This window comes from Engraulis encrasicolus, chromosome 14, assembly GCF_034702125.1.
Source record: "Engraulis encrasicolus isolate BLACKSEA-1 chromosome 14, IST_EnEncr_1.0, whole genome shotgun sequence".
Taxonomy (NCBI): Eukaryota; Metazoa; Chordata; class Actinopteri; order Clupeiformes; family Engraulidae; genus Engraulis; species Engraulis encrasicolus.
The window spans coordinates 1,936,794-1,962,870 of NC_085870.1; the positions used below are offsets into that span (position 1 = coordinate 1,936,794).

A 26,077-nucleotide genomic window follows, 5' to 3' on the forward strand; every position below is an offset into this window, starting at 1 on the left:
CAACATTCGCTTAGGGGGTGCGGAAAACACATTGAAATGTAAAAGGGGGTGCGCAAAAGTTTGGGAACCGCTGCTATAGCACATATCACCTAAACCTACACAACACCTCAGGTGCTACAGCACACATCCTACACCTCCATAGCCAGTGATGTAGAGTAGACATGCCCAACACGCGACCCCAGGTACAGGTGCTGTGACCTACAGTGTCGTGCGTGGCCCCTACTGATTTTTTTTACCTTTTTGCACATTTGGCACACCTAACATTTTCAGATCACCACACAAATGTAAACATTAAACAGTGATGACTCTAGCAAACATAAAATGTCGTTTCTCTGTGATTATTTCATTTGTTGAGAGAATAATGCCATAAAACCTACATGATGAGCCTGTGTGAAAAAAGTAATTTGCCTTCTTTTCTTTTTCTCTTCTGTTTGTCTTCCTGCCGTTCTTCGCATCCATCGTCCTCCAGTCGACGCCGAAGATGAAGGGTCTGTCGAAGAAGGAGGGGGCGAAGAGGAAGATCAACATGAGCGGCTACATCCTGTTCAGCAGCGAGATGCGCGCCGTCATCAAGGCCCGCCACCCGGACTTCTCCTTCGGGGAGCTGAGCCGATTGGTGGGGACCGAGTGGAGGACCCTGGAGGCCACCAAGAAGGCCCAGTACGAAGGTCAGAGCAGCTGCTTTTTTAAAGATATTTGGTTACACTTTTTATTATTTTAATGGTTCACTATCACAGTGGATGTGCCACATTAGGTACAGTGTAATAAGAAGTGTAACAATATGTAATACCAGTGTAACACCATGTACCAATGTTTTACTTAGATCTAGGGTGGTTAGGGTTAGGGTTGGTACTGAACGTGTGCTTGTGCGTAATTTCAATTTCCTTGTATGACCTGTGCATATGAAGAAACTGACAATAAAAGCTGACTTGACTGACTTGACTTGACTTGTCTCCCCAGAGAGAGCAGCCAAGCTGGTGGAGCAGCAGGAGCGTGAGAGGGCAGCGCAGGAGGCAGCGGCAGCAGCGGCGGCGGCGGCGGCGACCCCAAGAGAAGGTACCCCTGTTGGAGCTCTGGGGGTAGTGCCTCCCCCTACAGCCATGGGCATGATAAACCAGGCCATGCCACCCATGCCAGGTAACACCCCTGTGGTACCTATTACCCCTGTGGTACCTAGGAAGAGACAGAGGGCCCTTCTCAAAACCTAGGACAATGTCCTTCCAAGTGTATCAGCCTAATTAGTCACACTCAGTGATTGGATACTCTTTGGTGAACTCTACGGAATATCCAATCACTGGGTGTGACTAATAAAGAGTATCCAATCACTGGGCGTGACTAATTAGGCTGATACACTTGGAAGTGCACTGCACTAGGTTTTGAGAAAGGCCCAGAGACAGCGTTTTGGGCACCCTCCAGCACACCCCCTTCCTCACTCCACCCCACCCCATCCCACCCCTGCACTCCACTCCACTCCACTCCACGCCCACATTCTCCCATTGCCCTCTTGTGGGTCAAAGACGTCCAAAATGAAATTGTCCTTCAGTGTAACGGATACCTTCTGCTGACTGTAACTGTAAAAAACATGACCCTTTTTTTATTTATTTATTTTTTCCAGTGAAATCATGAAAGTCTCGGCTGTCATCCATTCACTTGAAGCAATTTAAAAATCATGTTTTTTTTACAGTTGCAGTGAGCAGAAGGTATCCGTTACACTGAAGGACAATTTCATTTTGGACATCTTTGACCCTTGTGCATTCAGGGCTATTTGCTTGAACTTTTTTGTCCGTCCCATCATATGTGTTTTGCCAATCTTGCCAATGCATCTTGATATCTTGCCAGTGCATCTTGATAGGGTGTTGTGTCGGTAATATGACTGTCTTTGGTTTTACCATTTCAAAGGGCTGCAACTGTGCCTGCTCTATAGGACAACGAAAGTGCATGACTTGCATTGCATCCCTACATTAACTCTTAATGGGTGTTTAAAAGCACATTACCCATTCTCCTCCTCCTCTTCTCAGTCTTGTTTATTTTATTTATCCATCAAACTGTTTTTTAACTCCCATTGCTCTTGTTGAAAGTAGATAACCAATGTAAAGTAATTGCCGTGTTGCATTTTCCATAGTTTGCATGATGTCTATCCATAGTCATTTGCATGACCGTCACTGCATGGACTTTTGTTTTTGTTTTGTTTTTGTCTCTCCTCTCCACTCCTCTTCCTGCTCCTCACCCCAAGGCATGATGGGACATTACGGGCCGCCCTTCATGCAAATGCAGGGCCCTCCCCACGAGGGCATGATGGGCATGGGCGCTGTGCCACCTCATCACCCCATGGGGGTGCCCATGCCGCTGCCGCACCACCAGTACCCGATGCCACCGGGTATGCCCGCCGGTTACCCTGGCATGCCACACATGGGTAAGGAGCAAAACGACCAGACAGCCGGCCAGCCAACCGACAAACCAGACAGCCGCTGTGGCGCCAGCAGAAATAAATCTTCAGCTAGTTGGAGCTAGTCAAAATCCTGGGGTGGCAGACCCGACGAAAACCCCCACAAATGTATTGATATAAAGCCTACTGGGGTTGTTAGATGCTCAGCTGGCCAACCGACAAGCCAGCCAGCCAGCCTGCCAGCCAGGGGCACGGTTCTCGACAGCATTGTTGCTAACTAAGTTAGCAACTTAGTTGGTTGCAATGCAATTTCCTATTGCCGACATACTAAGCTGCTAACTGGTTATGCTGGTTAGAATGCTTTTGAGAACCAGGGTCCAGTGTTGCAGCTTTTCTCCAAACTATTGTTGCTAGTAGCCAGTTGGTTGACAATTTTGTTGGTTGTCAATGGGTAATTGGCCCAAGGTCTGTTTTTACCCCACCAGTACCAGATGCCCCCGGGTATGCCCTCCTGCTACCCTGGCATGCCGCACATGGGTAAGGAGCAAAAGCGACCTGCCAGTAGGCCAGTAGGGGTGTAAATTATAATCGAAATGTATCGATATTAATATCGCAATATAATCTGACAATTGAATCGAATCGCATCGCATCGTATCGTGGGGTATTCTTAAGTATCGAAAATAATCGAATCGCTGGCCCCTGCCCAATGCCCTAGCTCCATAACGTAAGTGGAAAAGTAATTGGAAAAAAGTATCGTATCGTGCGGCATTCTAAGCTGCTAACTGGTTATGCTGGTTAGAATGGTTCCGAGAAACGGGGTCCAGCATTGCTTTTCTCCAAACTGTTGTTGCTAGTAGCCAATTGGTTGGCCAACGTAGTAACCAATGTAGTTAGTTGTCAATAGGTAATTGGCCCTTTTCCCCATGGCGACAGACAAGGTCTGTTTTTGAAGCGAAGCAGGAATAACGGACAGCGGTTTCTATAGAAACCTGAAGGGTGTAAGTTTATGTCTATGCCACCGGATGTCACTTTTCCTACTTCAGATGAATTGAATTGAAGGAGTCTGACGTCACGTTCACCAGCTATTGAACTCTATGTTTCTGGCAACTATAGTTTTGAGAAACGCCCACAGTCTTCTCCCCTTCCTCCTCCTCTCCCTCTTCCTCTTCTTTCTTCTCCTCCTCTTCTTCTTCTTTATTCACCTCCTTCTCCTCCCCTCCCTCCTCCTCTTCCTCCTCTTTCTTCTCCTGCTCCACCTCCTCCTCTCCCTCCTCTTTCTTCTCCTCCTCCACCTCTTCTTCCTCTGATGGCTTATGCCAGAGAATCGTATATGAGAGTGAGATAAAGCAGGCGTTTTTTTTTTTCCAGTATCCACTTAACGTCGGGTGAACGCCCCTTTGGGAGACCTTCGATTAGGAGACCTTCGGAGTCTTGAGGTAGAGAATAAATGGAGTCCCCTTAGCGCTGTAGATGGCGGTAGCGCACGTCTTGTGCAAACACCACGAAAAGAGAAGAAGAAGGAGGGACAACGCCCCCTTAGGAGACCAAATTTTGAGCACATGCTTTTGCATTGAGTGGGCATGTTTCGATTCCTCTTATTATATATCCAACCTCTTTGGTCGCATATTGCAACGCACACATGGTTGCTTAAGTGGTCTCCTGGCCTGGTATTGAGGACTTCACCTGCCCCAAAACTGGTGATGTGATCTGCGGGAAGTAAAGAGGGTCAATTTCATCTTCAACAACAGGCCTAAAAGCACTACACCTCTAGCCTGGGAACACCCATACTGCAAAGGCCTAAAAGCACTACACCTCTAGCCTGGGAACACCCATACTGCCTTGCGTTCTACACAATCGTTTCGATCTGAAAGTCTAAACGCTGAGGTTTTCATTTTACTTTGGGGGGAAAATGATCGCGTCGTCTCCTTGGATACCATCTGTTGTGCTGTCATCTTCTTCTTTCCTCGTCTTCCTCATCGCTCTAACCACGTCACAGGGCACAACTGACATGATTGGCCGCCAACAATCGTAAACCACACCCCCCTACGGAATTTAGAATAGTGACTCGCCAGATCTAATCTCACTTGTGATTAGGTCTGGTGGTAACCAGGCAACTACACTTCCACCACTGTATTAAAACACCCCACACTGCATGATTTTTTCCTAATATTTATTCTCTATTCAGTGTAAGTGGGTCTGGGTCAACATACTAACTCACCTACTCACGCATAAAATCCTTCGGTGTTATCTCACTGGTCATTCTAACGACCTGGTCTCCAATATCTGCCAGAACCTCTCTAACACACCACAGTCATTTCTGCCGTTTAAATTCAATTCCATTTGAGTATTGTTACTTGATCGCTTTTTTATTTTTGTTTATTGACAATTTATAGCATTTTAAAACAATGAACTCTAAATAATGAAGTTTCCTAATTGTCTAGTGATTACTGTAGTATGAATGTGAGTGCCTGTGATGTGTACTGATGTGTTGTGTTTGTTGTGGCGGTGTGGTGTAGGTGCGATGCCCCCAGGAATGAACGGCAGTCCGGGCCCGGCTAACCATTACCCCATGCAGGTACGGTAACCTCTTATTTACTATTTAGCTTATCGGCTAACCATTAGCCCATGCAGGTACGGTAACCTCTTATTTACTATTTAGCTTATCGGCTAACCATTATCCCATGCAGGTACGGTAACCTCTTATTTACTATTTCCCAGGCTTGTACGAAATTCCAAATTGAATGAATTTCCATTCAAAATAATGCCATAATACGAACACTAGGTGGTGCCAGTACCTTGAATTTCTTTTAATTTAACCTACACCACCCACCCAGTGTTCGTATTATGGCATTACTTTGAATTGAAATTCTTTCCATTCGGAATTTCGTAGGAGCCTGCTATTTACCTTATCGGCTAACCATTAGCCCATGCAGGTAACCTCCTATATACTATTTACCTTATCGGCTAACCATTAGCCCATGCAGGTACGGTAACCTCCTATTTACTATTTAGCTTATCGGCTAACCATTACCCCATGCAGGTACAGTTACCTCCTATTTACTATTTACCTTATCGTCTAACCATTAGCCCATGAAGGTAACCTCCTATTGACTATTTACCTTATCGGCTAACCGTTAGCCCATGCAGGTAACCTCCTATTTACTATTTAGCTTATCGGCTAACCCAGTGTTTCTCAACAGGGTTGCCGCGGGCCCCCCTCAGGGGTGCCGCGGAAACATGGCTGATAATTAAATTATGTAACATAAAACATATTTGTCTAAATTGATGAAGTTAATGCTAGTCAGTGGAATCTTTCATCTGCCATTTCGGAAAATTAAGTAAATATAGTCAGTCAGCCAGTCAGCTGCAACTTCGAACGTAGGACGTGTGACGTCTCCAAATGTGCTACTTTTCTAAGCATGTGTGGTATCAGATGCGGCTTGTTACGGCTTGTTGGTTTGGGGTGCCTTGAAATTTTTCATGAATTGAAAGGGTGCCTCGCCTAAAAAAAAGGTTGAGAAACACTGGGCTAACCAATACCCCATGCAGGTACAGTAACCTCCTCTCCTCAGGGCTCTCGGGCAACCTGGGGCCTAGACTACAAAGCTGCTTCAGGATAAGTTAAGGTTAAGTTAAGAGGTAAATCATCTAATACAAGAGCTTTTCTGAAGTGAGGACTCCAGGCTCTTCTATTACATGATTTACCTCTTAACTTAACCTTAACTTATTCTGAACCAGCTTAGTAGTATAGGCCCCTGTAATGGTGTACTTTTTATTTACCTTATCGGAACATACCAGCCCAGCAATATTGCATGCGTGTGTGTGTGCGTGCGCGCGCGCGTGTGGATATGTGTGCCTCTGTTTGCGCGTGTGCCAGTGTGGATATGTGCCTCTGTTTGCGCGTGTGCCAGTGTGGATATGTGTGCCTCTGTTTGCGAGTGTGCCAGTGTGGATGTGTGTGCCTCTGTTTGCGAGTGTGCCAGTGTGGATGTGTGTGCCTCTGTTTGCGAGTGTGCCAGTGTGGATATGTGTGCCTCTGTTTGCGAGTGTGCCAGTGTGGATGTGTGCCTCTGTTTGCGCGTGTGCCAGTGTGGATATGTGTGCCTCTGTTTGCGCGTGTGCCAGTGTGGATATGTGTGCCTCTGTTTGCGAGTGTGCCAGTGTGTGCAGAGCAATTACTGTATGTCTGTGTTTGTGTTCAACAGATTAATCTAGCGGCAATGTGTTCTTATCTCCTGTTCTCGTAACTGATCACTTTCGTGTATGTATGTGTTTGTGCGAGTATGCGAGTGTGTGTGTGTGCTTGTGCATTTGCACCAGGGGTGGAACTTAAGTTTTTTGCCCACCAGTTACGGTGGCAGGTAGATTTCAAAATCTACCAGTCACTCACTGTTTTTACCAGTCAAAGTGACTGGTGGGTTGAAAAATGTACCAGTCACCACTGAAATGTACCCGTCATTGGCAGGTGGACGGGTGCTTATTTCCATCCCTGATTTGCACACGTGTCTGTACGAATGACATTGCATGTATTGACTCCTGGTGTTGTCGGTTCCCCAGATGGGTGGCTTCCCCGCGGGTCACCAGCCCCCCCCTCCGTACCCGGGCCAGGGCCAGCCGGGCCACCCCGCCCACCAGCAGCCCAGCCAGCCCATCTTCGTGGCGCCACCGCCCAAGCCCCAGCGCCTGCTCCACTCCGAGGCCTACCTCAAGTACATCGAGGGGCTGCGCGCCGACTCCGCCACCGTCAGCAAGTGGGACCACGCTCTCAAAAGTAAGGCTGCACAGTTGGCGTAGTTAACTATATAATAATATAATATATATATGAGTTTGGCCCATGACTTCATCCCAGATTTTAATTTTATTTGAGTTTGATATCCCTGGTCTTCAGTAAGTGATGTAAGTATGCCACTATTTTGGGGCTTAATACAGTTAAAATCGTTGGCCAGGGTTTACAAAGGTGGTAAAGTGTCTTATTTTTCATGTTAAGCGATGTCTTGCTTTAAGACAAGTTAAAAGAAGGGAGTATGTAGTTTCATGCTATTGCCTTAACGTAATTATTACAAATCATTTTATTTTGCTCATCCCGTATATAATTAATTTTTGGTTATATTTCATCTTGTTATAATTTTCAAAAAAATCTGCAAAAAAATCAATAATCATGATTAATAATCGTGATTACGATTTTGACCAAAATAATCGTGATTATGATTTTTTTTCCATAATCGTGCAGCCCTACCCTGTTATTTCTGTTACCTGAGCATGAGTGTTTTTTTTTTCTTCCATTGTTTAGTGGCTAATCCTCCTGTGCTCTCTCTGTGTGTCTTCCCTCCAGCCAATAGAAGAGAAGCACGTATGACTAAAGAGCAGGAGAGCAGGCTGCCAGCCCATTGGCTGAAGAGCAAAGGGGCGCATACCACCATGGCCGATGCTCTGTGGAGACTGCGAGACATGATGCTACGGGACACGCTGAACATCCGCCAGGCGTACAACCTCTAGAGCCCCCCCGGTGCATCAAGGGTGCATCAAACGCCCCAACGTCTGAAAAGCCTGCTCTGCTTTTGCGAAATATTTCCTTTGGATTAACATAACGCCCGTGTAAAATCTTAGTCAATTTGGTTAATGTTAATTAAGGGTGGCACAATATGCTTGAAATTTTGAATGGCAGTGGATGGGCTATTTTAACAAAAATCCTTGAAAAGTGTGTTTTTACACTATTTTGGTCAAAACTAGTAAAGAGGGTCATTTGGAATAATGCTCCAGTTCAATTTGCACTTTCCCAGATTTGAAATTCTCGGTGCCTGTTTTTAGAGCCTTCCTTCAGGAAGGCTTTAGGCCTAATTTGCTAATCTTTTCGCCACGTTCAAACACCCATGTATCCATTATTTAGCCATTTTGGGGTTTTTTTATGTCTTGGGGAAGTGGAAAGACAACTGGAGCATTCTTCCAAATGACTGTCCTTACTGTTTATGATCAAAACGGCTTCAAAGTACCCTTTGCACAGATTTGGTTAAAAATGCCCATTCACTACCATTCAAAATTTCAAGCCTATTGTGGCACCCTTTAACAACAATCAAGTTTTCTAGAAATTGACAAGGGAGTTATGATGGTGCAAAGGAACAATACTGCAAGAGCAGAGTGGGATATTCCAAAGTTTTCATTTTCGAGGGGCGTTTGATGCACCCTATTGATGACTCTCGTGGCCCCACCAGTAACATGGCACTGGGAAGCTGCGGTCTTCAGTTTTAAGCTTGAAATACCTGATGACAAAGTTTTTTGATGCTATTTGTGTTTAGTATGTTACTATTGGACAGGACAACTAAGATAATGTTGCAGCAATGTGTGGTATTTGTAATAGTATGTAATAATGCATTATATCCTCAGACCCGTGAGGGATTTGTAGTTTCACAGCTATCAGAGAAGTATTTAAGTATGTTCACACAGCAAGACACTGGAAATAATGTTTACTTCGCTCCACACCTTGGCAATCACGCCTGTGCTCTTTGACACGCTGAGGTCTCAGAGCAGGGGTGGAGCTATAGGGAGGGCGAGCAGGGCACTTGCCCCTGGGCCCAGGGCCCTCCCGTATTGGTGGTGGGGGCCCTATTGTGAGATTGGCAAGCTGTATAGGGGGCCCTATAAGTGTCTTGCCCTGGGGCCCTGTGTGCAGCTGTTCCGCCACTGTCTCAGAGAGAGAGAGAGAGAGAGAGAGAGAGAGAGAGAGAGCCTTAGTCTGCTTCCACACTAAAAGGAAAATAATGAAATCACAGAAAGATGTGCGTGCACTTGTTGCTACTGATGAGGTCCGTAGTTCTCAGCTTCAGTGTTTGTTTCCGGCTCAGGTTATGAAATATTTAATGCTTTAGAATAATGGTGTGTTCTAGAATAATATAGGGTTCCTGTAGGAACCTCAAGTTGGTTCTCTTCTCTTGCCACTTCCCGCCTATAAAGGGCCCCCAGATGGAACTCTGTCTGTTAAGGATTATTGAAGTACCCTCCAAGGTATATTTTTTATTCAGTGATTTTATATAAATATAAGCCCAGTTTTTTTCTCCTCTGTTATATATTTTTGCATAATGTGTGCTGAAAACAAACGTGTGATAATGTGCATTAAAAATCTTTAAAATGAATTACATCATACAATGTCTCGCGTCATGCTCTTCCACCTCCGTAGAAATTATTAGTGTAAAGTTTGAGTTTCCATACAAGCAGACTGTGGCTTATGACGTTAACGTGTGTGCGGTGCATGTGTTTCTCTACCAATGATGCAGTAAGTGTAGACCTCCTTGGTTTCTACAGCTGGAAAAACCTACTTCTGCTATAATCATAAAATACATATATTTTTTAATCGTCTCATTCCCAATGTGACAATTAAATAGATTTTCAATTTAACACATTTAATAGACAATCTGTTATCACAAAAACTATCGCAGACTTTCATTGTTCTTCTGACCATATGTATGCATTATATGTAATGTCAAGTATCATTTACTTGATATTATTTATTTATAAACAATCACACGATGCATTATCTCGCTGTTTGCGCAAACATAAATCCTTTCTCCAAAGTAAACTAGTCCTAGCAGACCTACTATACTGAGCGTTCTACGAGTCCGTACTGTCTGCATACGCGGTGGGCTCTGATTGGACAGCCTGCTAACCTGTGTACCGGAAGTGCATCTGATGCGGGAACTGGTGTGTCGGTAATTTTTGCGGTCGGTGTGAGATGGATACACTCAATAAACTGAAACAATTTGACGCGTATCCAAAAACTCTTGAGGATTTTAGGGTGAAAACATGCGGTGGCGCTACAGGTAAGTAACGAATGAATCATTTTGTTTTTGTCATTAATTAAAGGCAACAGCACAGTGAGCTTGCATGTCAGCACTGTGGTGGCCGTCAGTTTGTATTGGTTCCGAATAGCGTTGGGCTGCTAGGCTAACCGCTGTAACATGATTTTACTACCACGAAGTCTTAATGTATTATGTCTTGCAACGTTTCGAACAATAGTTCTGTGGGTGCATTTTAGACCGCCTTCATTTTTTCATTCATTCCGCTATTCCGTTTGTCAACAGTGACCATCATAAGTGGTCTCATCATGCTGATCCTGTTCTTCTCCGAGTTGCAGTACTATCTGACTAAAGAGGTTGGTAACAGTTCAACTTATAACAATGAGAGGCACAACGCCACACGACCCTGTTTGCTCCAGTTTCACAGTAACAAGTCCATGTATTATTCTTGTTGGGAATTCAAGGTACACCCAGAGCTGTTCGTGGACACATCAAGAGGCGACAAGCTAAAAATTAACATAGACGTCACCTTCCCTCACATGCCTTGTGTCTGTAAGTTGAACCAACCTCGTTACACGTGAATCTTCTACATAGCCTACTTATTAACAGGCAAAGGTTTTTCCAACCTAACACCTGTCTCATCATCACCCAGATCTCAGTATTGACGCCATGGATGTAGCAGGAGAGCAGCAGCTGGATGTGGAGCACAACCTGTTCAAACAGAGACTAGACAAGGATGGCAACGCTGTGACTGAGGAGGCAGACAAGCATGGTAACCGTCAAGCTGTCAACTCAGCCGTGGATTAGTTGTTTATATTCCTTCATACTATAGATGCTCTTACTTTTACATGTGATCATTGTTGTTGTTGGTAGAAGATGGTGGTTACTGGTGACAGTCTCTTTTAAACATGCTAAAGCAGGGGTCCCCAACCCTTCTGTGTCTGAGGGCTACTGAGAGCTACCCGAGGGCTACTTTTGTTAAAACTCCACTGCTGATGTCTTGACATCATTCCCAAATCACACTGAATGATAATCTGTTAATACACTATAAAGAAATATTAATTGTGACTAACAACATGGACTCGTCACTATTTATTAACATCCTTGGTGGGCACATCAGAAGCTCCAGGAGGGTTACCTGGCGCCCACGGACACAACGTTGGTGACGCCTGTGCTAAAGTGTTTGTGTTGTGAATCCTATCCACAGATTTAGGGAATGAGGAAGCTGAGGGGGAAGAGGTGTTTGACCCGAGTAAGTTAGACCCCGACCGCTGTGAAAGCTGTTATGGAGCTGAGACAGAAGACTTGAAGTGAGTGGCCCCGTTTCCTTTCTTCTGCTGTTGGGTCAACGACGTGCAAAATGGCATTGTCATTCAGTGTAACGGATGCCTTCTGCTGACTGTAACTGTAAAAAACATGACTCTTTTTATGTATTTATTGTTACAGGGAATTCATGAAAGCCTCGGCTGTCATCCATTCACTTGAAACAATTTAAAAATCATGTTTTTTTGCAGTTACAGTCGGCGGAAGGTGTCCGTAACACTGAATGACAAAGACGTCTTTGACCCTGTTAGATACCCAGCCAAGTCATTTTACCGTTACTTTACATTGCATGTTTAGATGTACCGTAACTACTCCTCCAGCACCTTAATTATATTGCTGTATGTTCACTTAATTGGGCTACCATATTAGTGCTGTGTGCAGTGTTTTTCTGCTGTATTCTCCCACTGTAAACCAAGCACTGCCACTGACCTATTCATTTAAAAGTGAAAGCCCATTGGGAAACTCCCACTCCCCATTGCCATTGTGACACAGCACTCCGCTGCACACAATGGAATTGCATTTATGCCTCACCCGTGCAAGGGGGCAGCCCTCAATGGCGCTCCAAGGGAGCAGTGCGGCAGGACGGTACCCACTCAGGTACCTCAGTCATGGAGGAGGATGGGGGAGAGCACTGGTTGACTACTCCCCCCACCAACCTGGCGGGTCAGGAGTCGAACCGGCAACCTTTGGGCTACAAGTCTGACGCCCTAACCAGAGAGAGTAGATAAGAAAGAGGTTCCGCTGGCCCATTCTTTCTGGGTTCTACTGTCGCAAGGGGGAGGGGGGGGGAATCCCCCTTTAGGCAGACCTAAGCACTGTATTATTCATTCTAGGAGCATTATGACACACCCCTTTAGGCAGACCGGAACCTGGTCATGTTAGGTGCCCATAGAAACCTATTATGTTGGCATATCTCTATATACTTAAAGAATCTCTGCCCTAACCGCTTACCCATGACTGCCCATGATTTCTGCACCGCTGGTGTGTTGTTGAATGCTGAGTTCAAAAGGCTCTAGTCAAGAGTGCCGTAGCTCTTCCTTTCTGGTCGAGCAGCATTCTCCCGTCCTGAAAGACTGCTTACTACTCATGGTGTTCGGGGGCGTGTCTGAAGCTTTGCATGGTCACTCTCACACACACAGGCTTCTTCATGCCTGTTAAACATCCCTCCTTCCCTGTCCTTACAGCGCCGGAATGTCATTGTAGTATTATATTTTTGTCCTGTGCCATTTGACAGTTTTGTGTCAAATGTGAGCTGACACAATACAATGAGGTGACCAGTCTTTGTGATTCTTACATGAATTCATTCCTGAAAACAGTGATGTTGCTGTTGTATTCATAGATGAAATTGATTCAATTGAGACACAAAGTGGTGTTTAGAACTTTGAAAACACTGCCTAGTTGACATAAAGTGCTAGACAAGACGCCTATTTATTTATCTATTTATTTCCTCTGCCAAGGAGGTTGTTTTCGGTCACATTGGTTTGTTTGTTTGTCTGTCAGCAGGATATCTCAAAAAGTTAAGGACGGATTTTGATTACATTTTGTGGAGTTGTTGGAAATGACAAAAGGAACCAGTGATTAAATCTTGGTGATCCGGGATATTACAGGCGTAGGCTCCACAGCGTGTAGATGCTATGGCATCAGTGACCACATGGCCTTGGCAGAGGTCTGCACTCTCTGAGTGCTTCTAGTAATATAAATATAAACTGCCAGAAGTACTTAGCCTAGCCTGGGCGAAAGCCGACTGTTGACTGTCTGGACCAAGCTAAGAGGAATCCGTCTCCATGCAGGGTGGGAGATGGTCTGATGTAGGCCTATCACGGTTTTCTTGATGAAAATTTATATCACGGTTCTCTGCATGATTTTTTTTCATAAGCGGCGATTTTCCCCCACATCTCAATGTTTCTGAAGAAAAGGCTGGAATTAAATTTAAAAATTAGATAAAATCCTGAATTTTAATTAATCTCTATTTCTATTTTAATAACTTTTTTGGGAAAAAAAACTTTTAATAAAACCTTCTCATCAAAAAGAGAACCTTGTGTAGGTGAAACCGTTATCACAGTTTTTTAACGGTAAGCTTATACCGCCCAGCCCTAGCATACAGTGTTGCCAAAGCATACAGATAAACAAGACAAAAGTGTGAATAGTGTTACCTTAACCAATCAGTAACGGACTCAGCAGCTGAGTTCTGCGTCACCACTCTCAACTGTTTGCTGATTGGCAAAACCGTGAGCAAACCGAGCTAGGAGGGTTGGGCCAGACTATGTACAGAGCCAAAATCTTTGGGTGGAAGTACTAGTGTTGCACCGATAACGATACCAGTATCGGTGGATCGGCACTAAAATGGTGGTATCGATATCGGCGAGTTCCAACAAATATGGCACCGATACCATTTACAGGTGATTGTATGACACTTAAACAGCCTTGAAATTAGTTATTTCATAGAGTTATTTGAAAAGTATAAAAAGTTTTGCTGGATTAATTTTGTATTGGTCTTTTTCCTGTTTCACAAAGGTAGGCAGCAGCCTGACACAGCCATGCAATGATCTTACATCCAAGTAGTATGCACTACAGCCCTTCATATATATACATTTCAAATAGGGTGGTATCGGTATGGTATCAGTATTGGCTGCCAGGTATCGGATATCGGTATCAGGGACAAAAAATGGTATTGGTGCAACACTAGTAAATACGTAGGATGGCATCGCCAGCCTATACTTAACCCCCATAGCCTCCATACCATAAATACTGTAAGCTCATGCCCTCAATTAATAGCCCCAGAAATTCTTATAAATAAATAACCCATTGTAGTCATTGTGCAGTGTGGGTGCCCAATTATGTGTGTTTTTTTGTTTTTGTTTTTTCTCTCTGTAAAGCGGCTCTGAGTACCAAGAAAAGCGCTATATAAAACCGATCTATTATTATGAATAATGTTCATTTGCTTCTCTGTCTGTCTGTCTGTGTTTTTGTTGGGAAGATGTTGTAATACATGTGATGACGTGCGGGAAGCGTATCGGCGGCGCGGCTGGGCGTTCAAGACGCCGGACACCATCGTGCAGTGCAAGAGGGAGGGCTTCAGCCAGAAGATGCAGGAGCAGAAGAACGAGGGTTGCCAGGTCTTTGGATTCCTGGAGGTCAACAAGGTGGGCACTGCAGGCCACTGTTCCACATTCCCTTCTAAAATATTCACACGTGGGCAAAATGATTTGAGGACTTATGGTGCATTCCCCAAGGATGGGAGATGGGATGTTTCTGACCTCCTACTTGCTGAAATGCATTGGAACGCCTGTTGAAGCAGAATGTTCAAGTCGCTAACTGGGGCCAAATTGAAGTAATCGTGAAGAAATCGTGACGTCGTGACGTCACAGCAATGACAGTGCACAGTCAAAGGGAAATTGTGTAAGTTTGACTTGCTGGTTGGAACGCTTTCAAGTGGGAGGTAGCTGCCTCCTGGTTGCATATTGGGAAGCTCCTACACCTGGGGAATGCACCATTAAAAGTTTGGCCAGATATTCCTATTACATGACATTACATTACATTGCACTCGGCTGACTCTTTTATCTAGAGCGAGATGCAGATATTACAGGGTATTGGCTACAGTCCCTGGAGCAATGTGGGCTTATGTGCCTTGCTCAAGGGCACTTCAGCCATGATGGGAGGAAGGAATTGGTATGGTAAGGGTGGGGATTGGTAACCTGGCTCTCACGCAGATGGATATTCATCGAGCGAGGTCACAAAGTTTAACGAAGATGCACGAATCGCGAAGGGTCTGCGCGAGAGCCAGGCTAGGGGATTCAAACCTGCAACCCTGTGGTCTACAGTCCAGCTCCCTAACCACTACACCAGTGTTTCCCAACCTTTTTTGTCCTGCGTACCAGAGAACCTCTAACAGGGAGAAGGCTCAGTCTCATTGGTTCCCATTGTAGCCAGTTAGCTTTGCATGCATAATGCAGTAACGAGCGTGGGCCAGTCCTTCATGTGGGAAAATGTATGGAATGGAAAGGGGAACCCATGCTAAATACATTGCTACTGCGATTTCCAGTCACAAATATCATCAACAAAACATTCCTGGTAAGCACTATGACTGTTGTTTAACAATAGGCTGTATTGACAAATCGCACAGGTGTGTAGTTTTACAGCAGGTTAGAAGATTTCAACCTGTACTCGCTAGCATCGCGCTAATGTTTATGGGTTTGGCCCCATAAAAATTGAGCTTTGTGACCCAGTATATAATAATCTAGTGGCGCAAAATAATCGAAACGCTACTCAAATGGGGTCTTATTATTTCTAGCTTCGAACTTAATATTAATATTTCAGGACAAAAAATTATAAAAAATCACAAAAATGATAATGGTAAAAAACTCCATTGACACCCATTCATTTTGCACTGTCCCGTGGTTAGGGTTAGCCAATTGTGGCTAACAGGAAGTTCCGTGAGTGAACAGCCCCTGCTGCGTACCCCCTAAGCAATTTTGTCACATGATGAGTACCCCTTCACTCATGCTCTATATTTGTTCCTCTATCCCATTGTGACCACACTCCATACATTTGTTATTATTACATGTTTCCAAGTACCCCCTGAGGTGTGCTCTAGTACCCCTAGTGGTACACGTACCCCTGGTTGGGAAACACTGCACTACACCACGGCTGCCTTCCTTTTTTCTGTCTTGGCTGTAATTAGTCAAGACAATAGGAAAAAAGGAGGCGCGCACAAGGCTTGTGTGAAAAAGTGTATTAAAGCCGAAAATAGTTATCAACTGAAGTCTGAGGTTTAACTGGAGAAATAAGACGTTTCGGAGCTAGTCCATTCTCAATGTCTCCAGTAGGTAATCTTGAGTGATTACTACTTTTTGGGAGTGCAAGCACCAAGCAATACACGGGTGTTAGGTGAAGGCGCAGATGCCGACCTTGGTTTGTCTTTTGTCATTGGCTGTAATTAGCCCATTTACCTGGCTGGAGAGGTGTACTAATTGGGATCTGTGGGGCAGCCATGATCTAATGGTGAGTGAGTTTGTCATAGGATTTAGAAGTTGGCACGTGGGATCAGAGGGTTGTAGGTTCAAATCCTTCACCAGCAGAATGATGTGGGTTCTTCTGCCCCATCCTACATGGCTGAAGTGCATTTGAGCAAAGCATAAAAGCCCACATTGCTCGAAGGATGTTAACCAATAACCTGCTGCTAATGAACTAATCCATCAGCTGATGGAGGGTAATGAACCTGCCGACGCTGTGAATTGGTTGAAAAACACATTTTCTGAACCAGTGAATGTCCACCTCCTGCTTTCAATTTACTTATTTACTGGAGTTATTTATAGACTGGTGCTGTGTGCATGCAATGAAGAAATGCCTGGCAGGTAATAGTCTTTCGTATCGTATGTGACTCCATTTAAACCATTTAAATTGAGAAAGATAAAAATTCCACATCCTCCCATATTAAAGGCAAATGCTATGAAAGAAAAAAAAATCCACCTCCTAAAAAGATATAACCACATATAAAAAGCTATGTGTTAAATTATGTTCAAACCTGACCACTCATTGTCGTGTGTGTGTGTGTGTGTGTGTGTGTGTGTGTGTGTGTGTGTGTGTGTGTGTGTGTGTGTGTGTGTGTGTGTGTGTGTGTGTGTGTGTGTGTGTGTGTGTGGGTGTGTGTGTTTTGTGGTCATTCAGGTGGCTGGAAATTTTCATTTCGCTCCAGGAAAGAGCTTTCAGCAGTCTCATGTCCACGGTAAGAGAAGCCTTGTTGAAGTGAGCACTCAAGTCATTATCAAGCTCCCCTGTACTGTACTGTACATCAAATCTCCATTCAGCTGTCATACACCACTCATAACTCATTCTGACACGCTGGTTACCCAATGCTTCTATTCATAGTGTGTGTACAGGCCCGGATTAACGCACAGGCTTGATATGGCTGCAGCCTAGGGGCCCCCTGATTGGCCAAAAATGAAAAATTGCAGAATTGTGACAAGATGCAATATTGAAAAAAATCATCTACTATGTTGAGTACAGTTGGTAGACATGTTATCCTTAATTCCTACCTCATCATTATGACACTATCCATGTGAATGTGCCGAGAAATTTGCCTTGCGGGGGCCCCCACAGCAACCTGTAGCCTAGGGGCCCCAGGCTATCTTAATCCGGCCTTGTGTGTGTGTATAGAGACATAATTACAGTTGTCAGGATGATGGGCGTAATCAAGATCCAACATGATGTGCTCAGAATTGTCCATCATTGGTGGTGCCTGAAACAGCACTTATGCAACATGGTTCGGTGTATATACTATAGGGGTTCTACCCGCCCCATACCTGTCAGACAATGATTAATGAGTTGATTACTAATGGGGTAAAAGCTGGTAAGTTCTTGCCTGTGTTGAGTCCAATGCGGTATAAGAGTTTTAAGCAATAGTCTGTTGTTCTGTGTGAGTATGACGCCCACCAACCAGGGACGGATTAAGATGGCCTGTGGCCCCTAGGCTACAGGTTGCTGTGAGCCCCCACACCACAGAAGGCAAATTTTGCGACAAATATACATATAGTGTCACAATTACAAGGTGCCCAACACGACATTCATTTCCCAGTACTGCATCTTGCCTCAATTCTGCCACATTTCACTTTTGGCCAATCAGGGGGCCCCTGGCAGGTGGGGGCCCCTAGGCTTCAGCCACATCTAGCCTGTGCATTAATCCGGGCCTGCCACAAATGCTTGCTGCTGTGCTCTCCCCTTTTATCTTCCGCTTCCTCTGCTTTCTCTCTCCCTCTTCCTGTGTCCGTACACCGTACCTCTTTGGTTTTTGTGCGGTGTCCTTAACCCACAACCCATCATCATCACACATGTATTCATCCTGTTTTAAAAATGAAGAAACTAGGTCAGAAAACCTATAGATCATGACAAGGTTTAAATGCCGTGTTGATGTTATGGGCATGTGTGGGTTAATGAATGACCATATAATCACTAACTGAACTGAGGCTTGCAATCTGTGTGAAAAATCCACTAACTTTGTCTTACAATGAAGTGAGTATATTTTGTTTGCATGTTGCAAGTTTGCCACTTTAGAAACTTGACAATAGTTCCTCCAATATGATTCATCTTACTGCTCTACTTAGTGTTATGGATATATCTTTCTGAATCGGTGCTGCCAGCTTAACACAATTGAGCATACTGCCACTAACATCTACAGTTACTTTTGTCTGGCTATTGACATAAGAAACAAAGTTGGTTATTATTATCCTTGTGGATATGACAAGAAGCGAAACAATACGTAGTCGACTACAGAAAAAAGAGACAATGAGCCGCTTAAATGTGAAATTTGGCTTCACTCACGCACAGCTATTTGTTTTAGTCCTGAATACTGCAAAAAAACAGAATACTGGAATGACCAGTGTTCTCCAACTAGAATACTGGAATGACCAGTGTTCTCCAACTAGAATACTGGAATGACCAGTGTTCTCCAACTGTCTGTGCTGTTGGACTAGAACGTTCCGCCCTTCACCCCTCTCTTCTCTGCTACTTGTGTTTCCAAATCGTGTGGTGACTCTTTTTCTCTTCTTTCTGCAGTGCACGCTGTGGAAAGTAAGTTATTGATCCTTTTTGTAGTTTGTTTCTTGTTATCTTATTTGACAAAAACATTCTCTCCTCAAATTCGGAAAGAGTTCAGAACCATGAACTGCAGTTAGAGTATCGATGTATAAACCTTCATGGCACTAGCTAGTAGAAAAGAAAAAAAAACTACTCCTAATCTAACCTCTGTTCTTGCTGCTTCTGCTGTTTCTTCTGCTCTATGAAAGCTTTAACTATTTGGCTTCTCCTAACCCTGTCGCTGTGTTTTAAATGAAGGTCCCGTCACATTTCTGCTTCAACCTTGTTCTTGTGACTGACTTTGCTGACGTAAAGAGATGTCAAGTCAATTGTGTTTATTTTTATTTCTCCATTTTTCTCCCCTCAGTTCATGATCTGCAGAGTTTTGGACTAGATAATGTGAGTATACAGGTTTTCTCTGTTATGTTTTGATATGGCAATGCTGATAAACCCAAGAACAAGGCCAAGTGATAATCCAGGTTAAGTTAACCAACAGAACGTGGTTAAGAAAACGAGAGATAACAAGATAAGTTACCACTACTTCCACGTTAACTTAATCTGGAGTGTCGCTGATCGAAATTCTTTGGAATTATCCCCAAATTAAGTGACTGACTTGTTGCATTTCCGTTTACCTCCGCAGATAAATATGACACACGTGATCAAGCACTTATCCTTTGGTAAAGACTACCCTGGCATTGTCAACCCACTGGACGGAACGCACGTAGCAGCCCCGCAAGGTCAGTAACTACCATCCCATTCATCACCTGCTTATTGTGTGTGTGTGTGTGTGTGTGTGTGTGTGTGTGTGTGTGTGTGTGTGTGTGTGTGTGTGTGTGTGTGTGTGTGTGTGTGTGTGTGTGTGGTCATTGGTGTCCCATACAGCTGGGTCCATAGAATTACAGGATGATGCATCACAAACTTTGTTTGAAAGCGATTGGCTGGACCTCACTGAAATACTGCCATACTAGGATACTACAACCTTACCCTACCATATCCAACTTGGGGTAGATCACCGAAAATTGTCCAAAAACACCACTTCAAGCACAGAATGTATGAGATTGAGTCTGTCACACACCACCCGGTCCATTCCAAACAAGCAGAAAGTATCTACTCCCCTGCCTGCTGCACACATAATTGAAGACTCTAGCTCCAGCTAATCTCATGAGATAACAGGACCTTAATTACATTCACAGCCAGATGTGACTCTTTTCAATGGCTCCAGACCCGTGGGCCATTACCAAATCATTCCAGATTCTAGAACAGAACACTCTACAGTCTTCGGCATAGATTCTACATCAGACTGTAAGCTTAGCCCCCCCTTTCACCGTGTGCTGAGGAAATCAATCCAAATTCACCCTCACTTAAAGCCATATGTGTTTACCAATCACAGTCTTTATTCAATGCCCTTTTCCTGCAGCATCTGGGTTGATTACTATCAGGGTGGCATCGGGGGCAGAAAAAGGGAAACAAAGTACAAAATCATATCGACAAGTCCTCCATGATGCAATGGCATGTATGTTTGTGTGTGTGTGGATGTGAGCTGGATTTCTAGCATCGGATCCCCATTCCAATAGACATAAATGTGCCAAACGTGCCGCCGCTCTGCATCATGGTCTTCCCAACTCCGCCCATCAGTTCTCTGCCACGCATTCCAATCCTGGGGGACAGGAGAAGAGAAAAAAAATATATAAGAAAGTCAGTCATTAGAAAAAAGGACCCCAACAATTACCATGGTTTTTATCACCACCTAAGTGCAATTTGTGGAGCAATTGTGCATTCACTAGCAGGCAGCATGCACACCAGTGAAAAGCAATCAGGCTTTAGAAAAGTAAAGCGCAGGGGGCATTGGGTTCCATCTCATGCTGTGCCACCCTTTTGTTTTCCTAAGTAAAGCACTTAGAGTTTTTCCAGTAAATTCCTTCATAGGAAGACACATAACTCTTCTCTGATTGGGATTGTCATATGAATAACAAACGCAGAAATCCTTGTATTGTTATTTTGGCATATTAACACATTGCCGGTGGGAGATCCCAGACTCTATTCAGGTGCAAAGCTTAGCTCACCTCAAGCAGGAGAAGGTTCCGAACATGGCACCCGCTGCCATTCCAACCGCGAAGCCCATCATGAATCCCATCTTGACTCTGTCGAAGCAGCTCGGCTGAGCCGCCTGTCCGTGTCCGTAGGGTCCCATAGCGACCGGCATCTAGAAGACAGCGACAGGACAAATTACTGTCATCATCAAACCAGCTTACATAACAACAGTGCATGGCTGGCTACGTTTGTTATCAACTTAGCCAGCTCTGCTAGCATGATTAGCTAATCAAGTACTGTGTGCTCACGGGCCCACATTTGGACCACTGCGCACACATTCAGTTAACAGACAAAGCATACAATGTATGTGTTGATACACAAGTCCGTGTTAAGTCTCTTGTCAGATGTTTGAAGCAGCAAACGATGTGTTGTATTCCGTAACCTATCCCTGGCCTTGAAAAACATACACTTGCTAGCTAGTTAGCATAGCCTGCAATCATCTCCATATGCACTGTTCAAAGCGCCTGAAACCTATTTGGTATGTCGGTGAAGCATTACTCTACCTTGTCTGTGCGACTGTGTTTAGATTCTTCAGTAATTTAATCCGGGAGAAAAATAAGCTTGATGTACTTCCAAGCAGTCAGACAGATAGCTTCGTCCTACCGAGACTCCATTACTTGAGAGGAAATGTCTTTGGCGAAGCAGACGGACTTTGGTATGTGTGAGAGAAAGATGGGTGCACAAATTTGGGTAGCGCCCTCTGTGTGCTGGCTCCAGTAAAGCATTTTGCAAAGTTCTTTGTGCAGATGTTGCAGCCAAATAATCTAACCTTGTCAATATTTGCTCTTCCAGCCTCCATGATGTACCAGTATTTTGTGAAAATAGTGCCAACTATCTACGTCAAAGGAGATGGCGAGGTAATTGATCATTAATTTGTCAAAAAACATTCTTGGAGTTAATAATAATTGCAACATTCACTCTCAATTCGTCATGTACACTAGTAGTGTAGGCTAATAGTCTATCTATTTTTGGTCCGTCAGGTGGTGAAAACCAACCAGTTTTCAGTGACTCGTCATGAGAAAGTGGCCAACGGCCTGATTGGAGACCAGGGACTGCCAGGCGTGTTTGTGCTCTATGAGCTCTCGCCTATGATGGTCAAGTTCACTGAAAAACAACGGTATGTATGTTACCTATGCACTGAACAACACTGTGCTCATGCTTCATATTTTTCCAGAAAAAAAAAGTTTTCAACATGCACGATAAGAACTTATTTTGTGTCAGTGTTTGATTTTATTTATTTTTTTTCTATGTGTTTGGTCTTTTAGGTCTTTTACTCATTTTCTAACCGGAGTTTGTGCAATTATTGGTGGAGTGTTTACAGGTGAGTTGCATTATCATTTGAAATTATGTCTCTAAATTGTTTTTGTTTTTTAAATTATTATTATTATTATATTTATTTATGTGGTCCGTATCTGTGAAATGTGGGACCTAACGAACCAGAAAAGTAATTTACAAAATACTTTTTTAGATGAATGAATTACCTGAACTACTGTACACTAATTAAGTAATGCAGTAATGCAGCATACAAGTGTCAGTTGTGGACGCAATCAAACTCAGGACAGTAGTTGTTGCCGTCTTAAGATGAATAAAGGTCATCAGGAAGAGTAGAATCCTTTGCTTATTCTTTTCACGAAAAACTTAAACTCACCATGTCCAGGTTACACAAACGTTTCGACCTGAAGCTATCTATCCTCAATGTGTGGACAGAGGATGGCTTCAGAGCAGAACGCCTCTTATTATATCTGGACATGGTGCACATTAAACCTTTTAGTGAAGAGAAGAAGCACAAGGGCAGGGCCGGATTAAGATAGCCTGGGGGGCCCTAAGCTACAGGTTGCTGTGGGGCCCCCGAGAAGGCAAATATATATATATATATGTATTTTCAATAATGCATCGTGTCACAATTCTACAATTTTTCACTCTTGGCCAATCAGGGGCCCCCCTGGCAGTTGGGGGCCCCAAGGCTGCAGCCATATCTAGCCTGTGCATTAATCCGGCCCTGCACAAGGGTGCTGTTGTCTTCTACTTTATCCAATAATACTGATACTAAAACTAATTGACGATTGTTTTCTACTCACTAACTTCCTGATGTCTTCTTGTCCTTCTAGTGGCCGGCCTCATCGACTCCTTAATATACCACTCAGCTAAAGCCATCCAGAAGAAGATTGAGTTGGGGAAAGCCTCGTAGCCATTCATTACACTTTTTTTCCTTTTTTTTTTTTGCTGATTATTATTTACAACTGTAATTAAAATCAATGCAGTTCTGGTTCCAACAACGTCTCTCTGTAAAGGGGCAAGGGGTACAGTAGGCCAGGGCCACAAGGGGCCACCGCTCACCTTGCGTTAGGATTGGATTTGAGCAACATCCCTCAATACTTCTCCCTTCTCGATCGGAGAGAGGCGGCTTGTTGGACCAAAGAGATACCTCTCGCTTTATCGAACACAGTATTTCCCACTAACATATCAATTGGACTAACATTTTCTTTTCTGTTTTTGTATTATTATTTTTTTACCTCTTTTTTAAGAAACAAAGTTGTTGCATTGTCTGCCCACTGTTCCCCTCTCTTCTCAAGAAAACAATTCTTCAAGAACCATGAAAAACGTAATATCGCGTACCAGTTTCCCGTTTGTTTTGTTTTGTTTTGTTTTGTTTCGCTTGTCGTTTTTTGTGATTACATGGAAATTGCTGACCGTTTACAGAAACGAAAAACAAAAAGATGTGGGCCATCCTGCTCCTGATGGTGGCCATCTCCGTGTTTTTGTTTTGTTTTTTTTTTTTTTACCGCAAAACTTCTGTGAAGGTTTAATTCTTATGGGACAGGAGAGCCCATCTACATTACAGCTTGCCGCCCTACTGTCTTAGGACAGGAGAACACATCTACATTACAGCTTGCCGCCCTACTGTCTAAAACCCTGTCGGCTCCAGTCCACCTTCCGTCTACACTGTAAGGGCCTGCGCACATTGGTTCTGACAGCACTGCGGCGGAGCACTTTCGCTTCCGACACAATTCGGAACCCCCAAACCCAATTTCACACGACGAACTTAGCAGCATGGTTAGTCAATGGGGGTGGCTCTGACAAAATAGAACGCGGACACCTGAGCCAGTGTGTAGGGTTCTATTAAAAACAATGGAGTCTAACTTTTGCGGAGCTGCAGTGCTCTGCACTTTCTCGCAGTCGGTGTGCGGAGGCCCTAAACCGCACAAATACACCAAGCGCGAATAGAGCGAGGCGAGCGACGGAAGTAATTGACTTTGTATTGAGTCGTGCCACAAAAGCGATTGTGGAGACAAGAGGCGATTTGCGTGACGAGAGCGACAGTTTGAAGTTGAAGTTTCAACTTTCTATGACACGGTTCGGCGACCAGCCGCGACTGCCAATGACTGTATAGAGGTCAGTGACCACAGCCAATGGGAATGTTTGTTTGAATGCTTTGCCTTCTGCTTGTAACGGACATACTGTAGTCGCTTCAGTCGCGCGTATCGCTCTGTCACTTCAATCGCGTCCCGCTAGGTGTATTTGTGCGGTAACACTGTAACAGGAGTCGCAGCGTCAGGAGGAGCTGACTGGGTTGGTGGGGTCAAAACACTTGCATAGGAGCACAGAGGGTGCCATTTGTGGATTTATGTTATTGTGCTGGCACCTTCACAAATAAATCAGGAGTTGTGTGTGTCTGTGTGTGTGTGAGAGAGAGGGAGAGAATGAGTGAATGAGTTTGTGACTGTGTGTGAGTGAGGGTTGAGTGTGTGAATTTGTACATAGTTCTGTACAGGAATGAGGGTGATTTTGTGTGTGCGTGTGTGTGTGCGTGTGTGGGGTTTGGGTGGGTTGCGTTGGGAAGAGTGGGAAGGTGGGTGAGCTACTTGTTTGGCTGTTGCAGCCTGCTTGGTCTGTCTTGTGTGTCTGACTGTGTGCAGGGTTGCCAGATGAGGCTGATGATTTCCAGCCCAAAAAAATGCTCAAAACCCGCCTAGAAGCACAAAATCCCGCCCAATTCTATTGATTTCTATGGCAAGAATTGGGCGGGTTTTTCTGCTAAATGCCATTTTTACCCGCACAAGGACATCCTAAGCAGCCCAATTGGGCAGGGAAACAGCCCAATCTGGCAACACTGACTGTTTGGTGCATCAGACAGCCTCCGGTGTGTCTGGGGGGAAAATGTATTTATATTTTGATTGTCCTCTGCAATTTTTAAAAATGAACATAAACAATTGAAAATCCTTAAGTCTGTGTTGTCCTTGTGTTGTTCCTTTTGTTTTCTGTGTGTATTACAAAGTGAAACAGTGTGTATCACGCTCTACAACAGTGGTTCCCAACCTTTTTCTTCAGGGACCCATGTTTTTACTATTGTAAGCTTTGGTGACCCAACCACACGAGTGCCCGCACGAAACGGAGTCACAAGATGCCCTCTGTTTCCTGCGAAAAGTCATTTTAGTTATTTTATTTCTCAATTCGTCTTTGGTCAAATAGAATAAATGTGTAATGTAGCACTTACACTTTGTTGCTTCTATGCATATATTAGTTAAATGCTTTGTCATGTATTCAACATGGGCTATATTTAAAATGAAATCCCATAAAATCAAGAGGGCTCCGCGACCCCTTCTGGATCTTTGGCGACCCATAATTTGGGTCCCGACCCATAGGTTGGGAACTACTGCTCTACACAACAGTGTTTGGGGAGACAGCTGACTGCTGACACAAAACAGATGCCGAAGCCAAACTACTGATTTAGCAGGAAAAAGGTTTGAGATTGGGCAACCCCAAAGATTTATACAACATTGGGTGGTGCAAGAAAACAAGAAATGTCATAAGACACTTGGGCCAAATTTGTCCAAGAGAGGACTATGAACATACACAAAAGGAACACTTGTGGCTGGTGTTTGTATGGAGACGAGTCCATATAGCCAAAGGAAGGTTC

The 26,077-nt window shown here is 44.2% G+C and overlaps 3 protein-coding genes across 7 annotated transcripts in view; 2 read left to right on the plus strand and 1 right to left on the minus strand.

The window, feature by feature from the left end:
* The window catches only part of pbrm1l (polybromo 1, like), a 46,556-nt gene extending 37,043 nt beyond the window's left edge, over nucleotides 1-9,513 (plus strand). For 2 of the 5 annotated variants that reach the window (XM_063214780.1, XM_063214781.1), the window contains exons 28-33: nucleotides 470-668; nucleotides 961-1,137; nucleotides 2,234-2,413; nucleotides 4,903-4,961; nucleotides 6,944-7,157; nucleotides 7,719-9,513. In XM_063214780.1, coding sequence (XP_063070850.1) covers nucleotides 470-668; nucleotides 961-1,137; nucleotides 2,234-2,413; nucleotides 4,903-4,961; nucleotides 6,944-7,157; nucleotides 7,719-7,882 — 993 coding nt within the window. In that variant the 3' untranslated portion in view covers nucleotides 7,883-9,513. The remainder of the gene's footprint in view (nucleotides 1-469; nucleotides 669-960; nucleotides 1,138-2,233; nucleotides 2,414-4,902; nucleotides 4,962-6,943; nucleotides 7,158-7,718) is intronic. The other 3 variants (XM_063214782.1, XM_063214783.1, XM_063214784.1) reach the window with 3 other exon arrangements.
* A 469-nt stretch (nucleotides 9,514-9,982) lies between these two features.
* On the plus strand, nucleotides 9,983-25,379 carry ergic3 (ERGIC and golgi 3). Its single transcript, XM_063214785.1, has 13 exons — nucleotides 9,983-10,197; nucleotides 10,459-10,529; nucleotides 10,638-10,725; nucleotides 10,826-10,945; nucleotides 11,381-11,483; nucleotides 14,474-14,639; nucleotides 17,164-17,221; nucleotides 19,436-19,467; nucleotides 19,709-19,805; nucleotides 21,952-22,016; nucleotides 22,140-22,276; nucleotides 22,425-22,480; nucleotides 23,268-25,379. Exons 1-13 carry the CDS (start codon nucleotides 10,110-10,112, stop codon nucleotides 23,345-23,347), a joined length of 1,161 nt encoding a protein of 386 aa, XP_063070855.1. The 5' UTR covers nucleotides 9,983-10,109; the 3' UTR covers nucleotides 23,348-25,379.
* On the minus strand, nucleotides 20,441-21,858 carry romo1 (reactive oxygen species modulator 1). The gene is made up of 3 exons (XM_063214787.1): nucleotides 21,663-21,858; nucleotides 21,132-21,271; nucleotides 20,441-20,725 (listed from the first exon to the last, which is right to left on the minus strand). The coding sequence occupies exons 2-3, from the start codon at nucleotides 21,269-21,271 to the stop codon at nucleotides 20,617-20,619; spliced, it is 249 nt and encodes an 82-aa protein (XP_063070857.1). The 5' UTR covers nucleotides 21,663-21,858; the 3' UTR covers nucleotides 20,441-20,616.
* Nucleotides 25,380-26,077: the final 698 nt, after the last annotated feature.

What these genes read in the sequence shown, in the direction of transcription:
- ergic3 (XM_063214785.1), top strand. Translation starts at nt 10,110, where the DNA reads ATGGATACACTCAATAAACTGAAACAATTTGACGCGTATCCAAAAACT. An exon ending in AGAGTTTTGGACTAGATAAT is followed by an intron (nt 19,468 to 19,708) that starts GTGAGTATACAG and finishes TTACCTCCGCAG; the next exon opens with ATAAATATGACACACGTGAT. An exon ending in TATTGGTGGAGTGTTTACAG is followed by an intron (nt 22,481 to 23,267) that starts GTGAGTTGCATT and finishes TTGTCCTTCTAG; the next exon opens with TGGCCGGCCTCATCGACTCC.
- romo1 (XM_063214787.1), bottom strand. Translation starts at nt 21,271, where the DNA reads ATGCCGGTCGCTATGGGACCCTACGGACACGGACAGGCGGCTCAGCCG. An exon ending in GGAACCTTCTCCTGCTTGAG is followed by an intron (nt 20,726 to 21,131) that starts GTGAGCTAAGCT and finishes CCTGTCCCCCAG; the next exon opens with GATTGGAATGCGTGGCAGAG.